This window comes from Durio zibethinus, chromosome 25 (genome assembly GCF_047325235.1).
Source record: "Durio zibethinus cultivar Kanyao isolate XHJ-2024 chromosome 25, ASM4732523v1, whole genome shotgun sequence".
Taxonomy (NCBI): domain Eukaryota; kingdom Viridiplantae; phylum Streptophyta; class Magnoliopsida; order Malvales; family Malvaceae; genus Durio; species Durio zibethinus.
In genome coordinates, this window is record NC_143186.1 from 7,229,952 (window position 1) to 7,235,059 (window position 5,108).

Below are 5,108 nucleotides of genomic sequence, written 5' to 3' on the forward strand. Positions count from 1 at the left end.
TAAACACTAATTAATTTTGGCTACTAAAGTGTCTTAAAGCATGACACCTATATAGGGCTTGTAGAGCCTTTTCCTATATTGAGTTATTAAGAGCTCTGTGTAATAAAATGAGTTGCAATTATGACGAATGGATTACTATTTGCCATTATGATGGATGGATTCCTATTTGTCATATGCACATTCTATTTTGCATGCATTTTGTTGGATATAGCATTCTATTGGATGAGACATTCTGATTTAGTCTCATGTGCTTCTTTTGAAGCAATGTATCATTTGATTTAGACGCAAAGACCTAATGAGAATGGATATTAATTTCATTTTCATATAATTTCCATTTCAAACTAGCATACTACATTTTTTAAAGTATTTATTAGTCTATATATATGTAAGTTGTTGGTATGGTGTATTCTAGGGACTTATAAATGCTTGTTGTTGTTGGTGGTGAAGTATTCATAAGTCTATGTGCATTTATCCTGTGGATGCAGTGCATTCTAAAACTTATAAATACTTTTTATTGTAGAGGACAGGTAAATCCACACATTTGTTTCTTGTCAGTATATGTATCTTGGGGCTTATAAATGCTTATTTTATTGTATGATGATTTGGTGTTTACTCTTATATGACAATTTTGGTCATTACGATTTTATTAGTCCGGATTTAGTTTTTTAAATGTATAAGTATATATATTATACTATTTTTTAAAAAAAATTCAAAATTGACTTGTGTTATCTAAATGGGAGATTGATGCAATTTATCTCATATTGTGAACTAACACAATCACCTAATCTGGATTTAGGTCCATTAATGCCAAATTATGAGTAATTATAGTGCTACCATATTGTAACATACCTGATCTCATAGTATGATATTAGTTAAGAGTGATTTCGGTTTAATTTTGTATTTGGATCCATAATAAGATCAGTCAATTTTAACTAACATATTAAAGGATGTCCATGTTGTCACCTTTATATATATGAGGTCGATCCATAGGTTTCATAACTTTAGTTTTTGGAGGTAGAGCACAGTTCTCTCTCACTCTCTTGTGTAGGTGGCCATTTGGAATCCATTGAGAAGCACAAAAGAGCAGTAAAACTTCTATATACCTTGGTTTAGTGGGATTGAGCTCTCTCTTGCATCCAATTCAGTTTTAATTTCAATTATAAATTGTGTTAATAACTCAATAAGGAACTCACAAACCAAACAACTTAATTTGATCATTCTTCTTCAATATTGAATCTTTATTCTCTTATAAATATATATTTATTTATTTATTTCAAAATGTGAATGGAATAAGCTACAATATAATCTTATTATGATGTCATATCGTTGATTTTTTTGTGCGTAGTTGTGGGAGGTTTTTGTTTTGAGTTATATTTGCTAAAGAATTTTGGTGTCTGACGTGTGATCTTGTGCCCTGCTCTATTTTGTTTTTCTTTTTGGAATTTTCCAGATGTGGGGGAGTATTGTTCTCATATGCAAGTGGTCATGCATTTGTTCTTTCTAATAAAATTCCTGGCTTAGAGAAAAAAATTAGTTAATATCATCTCTTAGAAAAAAGGACGTGTGTACAGGAGCTGCGCATCCTTTTACTAAAGACAACACAAAATAGAAGATTTGTATGATTTCCAAGTCCAAGTAAGTTTAGAAATTAAATACAAAATTTAGACCATATGTCATCTTTGATGTTATTAATTTTAGACTGCCTCAGATTTAACTCCTAAAATGAATAAATTAAACATTTCAGTAATGCTAGCCCTTCATTTTAGAATTAAACAAGCATTTTTTTTTCTTTTGTAACAGTATATGCATTCTTCAATCAGAAATGTAAGGTAAAGACCCTTGACTAGTTGTTTTGTCTTGAGTTAATTACATTTTTAATGCATGAATTTTACAAAAATGTATATATTGATATTTAAAGAAATAAAATGTTCGACCAATGATGGATCCAAGAATTTTTTGAAGAAATTTATTTATAATATTAATAAAAAATACTGACAGATTTAGTTATTTTATTTATGAAAATGATGTCTAGGGAAATTTTTTGGGGTATATATTCAGGAAAAATTCTTCTTCAAATTCTCTTTTTTTTTTTTTTTTTTTTTTTTTTCACTCCTTAAGGATGTTTAGGAAAAAAATTTTAGAAGTGTTTTGAAAAATATTTTTCCTTTGAATTTCTTATTTTTTATTTTTTAAGATGTGCATGGACATCCTAAGTATCCATTTGGATCTGTCCCTATATATAATTTACACCTTAAACTTTTAAATTATGTATTATGTTAAGAAAACTCTAAGTTGCCTTACTATATTAGTTTATATATGTGGTATTTGATAAATATTATCAAATTATGTATTCATCACATATATTATCAGTAATTTTTTTAATATAAATTTAAGAATATATTTTTATTTAAATAAAAAATTTTAAAATTGATTTATTATTACTTGTCACTTGGCAGTCATATGGCATCCATACGATAATTTTACAAAATATTTAATATTTTTATTTAACAAATGACATACATATAATAAAATTGGACTTGTTAAGATACCATATAGGCAAATTAAATTAACAACATTAAAATTTTTATTAAAATAATGCATTATTTTAAAGTTTAGAGTATAAATTGTATATTTTATTTTTTTAGGTACCAATTTATACAATTTTTTTTTTCAAAATTTTTGTGTAATTAACTTTTCGTCTTCTACTGTTCTCTTGTTTTTTCTTTTCAAATAAAATTTTCCAACTTACCAATGCAATGTAATTAAAAAAAAAAAACACTCATTAAAGATTTTTCCAAGTAAACATTTGCGTCGTTGGCAAGTTCTTAATTAGTTAGATGATTAGAAGCTTGGGAAACTTAACCATTTAAATAGAATCTAGAGATATTCATGTTCGAGTTTGCATACTTGAGTTGTGTTGTTTTACCAGATTGTATAACTTGTAGCAGGGTTTTTCCGGCTCTTAATTTTTCTGGTACGTAATACTTATCCAACAAAAGAGAGAGAGAGAGAGAGGTTCATGTTCGATATTTTTGAAGAACTTCAAAGTTTTGAGTTGCTTGAATAACTTGGGGAATAGTGATCTCAATATGGTGAGGCAACCATCCTGGAACAAAAACTGCTTTCTAAAGAAAGGAGCCAGCAGCACTGACGAGGATCAGAAGCTTATTACTTATATTATGAGACATTGCATTTGGAATTGGAATGAAATGCCCAAATATGCTGGTATAAGACATCTCTAAATTAAGTTCAACTTTTGTAGACTGCCACTGATTTTAACTCCTAAAATGAATAAATTAAACATTTGAATAATGCTAGCCCTCCTTTTTAGACGATGTACTGACTATATCTACTTTTTTAATTAAACAATCATCTTTTTCTTTTGTAACAGTTAACATGCAATGTACAATCAGAAATGCAACGTAAAGACACTTTACTAGTTGTTTTGTCTTCTTGTGTTCTCTTATCCTTTTTTTTTCCAAATAAAAGTTTCTAACTTGCCAATCCAATGGAATTAAAAAATGACTCTTTGAGGTTTTTTTTTTTCCAAGTAAACATTTGCGTCTTTGACAAGTTCCTAGGTTAGATGATTAGAAGCTTCGGAAAATTGACGATTTAAATACAATCCAGAGATTCATGTTAGAATTTGCATAGCAGGATTGTGTTGTTGTTTTTTACTAGATTGTATAGGATCTCAAGATGGTGAGGCAACCATCCAGGAATAGAACCTGCTTTCTACAGAAAGGAACATGGAGCCCTGACGAAGACCAGAAGCTGATTGCTTATATAAAGAAATATGGCATTTGGAATTGGAATGAAATGCCCAAATATGCCGGTATGAGAGCAAGAGCAAGCTACCAATTTAATATAAAACTTAAATTACATCAGGATTTTTTTGTGTGATTAGGAGTACTTACATGCAGTTCGTTTTGATTTCTAGGCTTGTCGAGATCAGGGAAGAGTTGCAGGCTTCGTTGGATGAATTACTTGAGGCCTAACATAAAGCGTGGAAACTTCACCAGGGAAGAAGAAGAAACTATAGTCCAGCTGCAAAAGATGCTAGGAAATCGGTAAAAAAACAGCCAAGTCTACAAAACACTAGATTATAGATTTATAGTTTCTGATTTTTTCAAATTTTGATTATAAATTTTCAGATGGTCAGCAATTGCAGCAATGCTTCCTCAAAGAACTGACAATGATATAAAAAACTACTGGAACACTCGCTTGAAGAAAAGAGTAGTACTGGAGAACAATTCAGCATCAGCAACTACACCAGCTACAGAAATCAATTCCGGTATCAAATCTGATGCTAATTCCTTATTCCTCGATACTTTGTTGGACTCACCAATTCCTAAATTGGAGGACTTCCCAGAACCAGCCACTTGCACTTTTTCTGCATCAGGCTCGAACCATGCTGCCGTGGGGGATAACACTTGCACCGTGGACGACAATTTTGTTTCATCTGAAAAGTATTGGAATATACAGAGTTTTTCGGACAACGATTATTGTCAAGCTCTGTCACCAAATTCTCAGCTGTGGCTCTATGAACCCATATATGAATGTAATTCCAACTATGATCCTGTCGATGATTTCTGGGACAGTCCCTTTATTTAGTACATAAACAGTGAGGGTTGATTCATACAATGATCCTTTCGATCGTTATATCTTCGATCCTTATTGTGTCTCGGGATTTCGAGCAGTATCAGTAATGTTTTTCTATACAAATGAGAAATTCAACGTCAGTAAGTATTAGATGTGTGGAGGCTTAAAGGGATTATAGTGTGCAAGTACGAAAACATAGAGAATAGAGATTGTTAAAATGTTTAAATTTGTCATATCGACGATAAATTCTTGTTGTTTCTATTTGTTTATAAGTAGCTAGTTACAAGTCTTGTTCGGTTCTATAGATCAAATATAACCAAGAAATTAGATTTATAAGTTAGAGACTTACAATTTAGAAAAACTATTGAGGCTAAAACCAACTTTTGGCTCTAATTTTTACGCAAACCTAAATTTTAGGATTTCTTCTTTCACTTGTTTCGGTTAAAACTTAAAGTTTTAATATTCTTCCAATTTAAGATTTTCTATTTTATTTTGACAATTTTTAA

General features: G+C 30.2%; 1 protein-coding gene across 1 annotated transcript; it reads left to right on the forward strand.

Moving 5' to 3' along the window:
- The first annotated feature begins 3,699 nt into the window (after positions 1-3,699).
- On the forward strand, positions 3,700-4,731 carry LOC111276380 (transcription factor MYB14-like). Its single transcript, XM_022862116.2, has 3 exons — positions 3,700-3,835; positions 3,941-4,070; positions 4,155-4,731. Exons 1-3 carry the CDS (start codon positions 3,700-3,702, stop codon positions 4,612-4,614), a joined length of 726 nt encoding a protein of 241 aa, XP_022717851.2. The 3' UTR covers positions 4,615-4,731.
- Positions 4,732-5,108: the final 377 nt, after the last annotated feature.

Bases quoted from the DNA above. Each gene is read 5' to 3' on its own strand.
- LOC111276380 (XM_022862116.2), top strand. From the start codon at position 3,700: ATGGTGAGGCAACCATCCAGGAATAGAACCTGCTTTCTACAGAAAGGA. The intron at 3,836-3,940 runs GTATGAGAGCAA...TTTGATTTCTAG, and splicing joins TGAAATGCCCAAATATGCCG to GCTTGTCGAGATCAGGGAAG. The intron at 4,071-4,154 runs GTAAAAAAACAG...ATAAATTTTCAG, and splicing joins CAAAAGATGCTAGGAAATCG to ATGGTCAGCAATTGCAGCAA.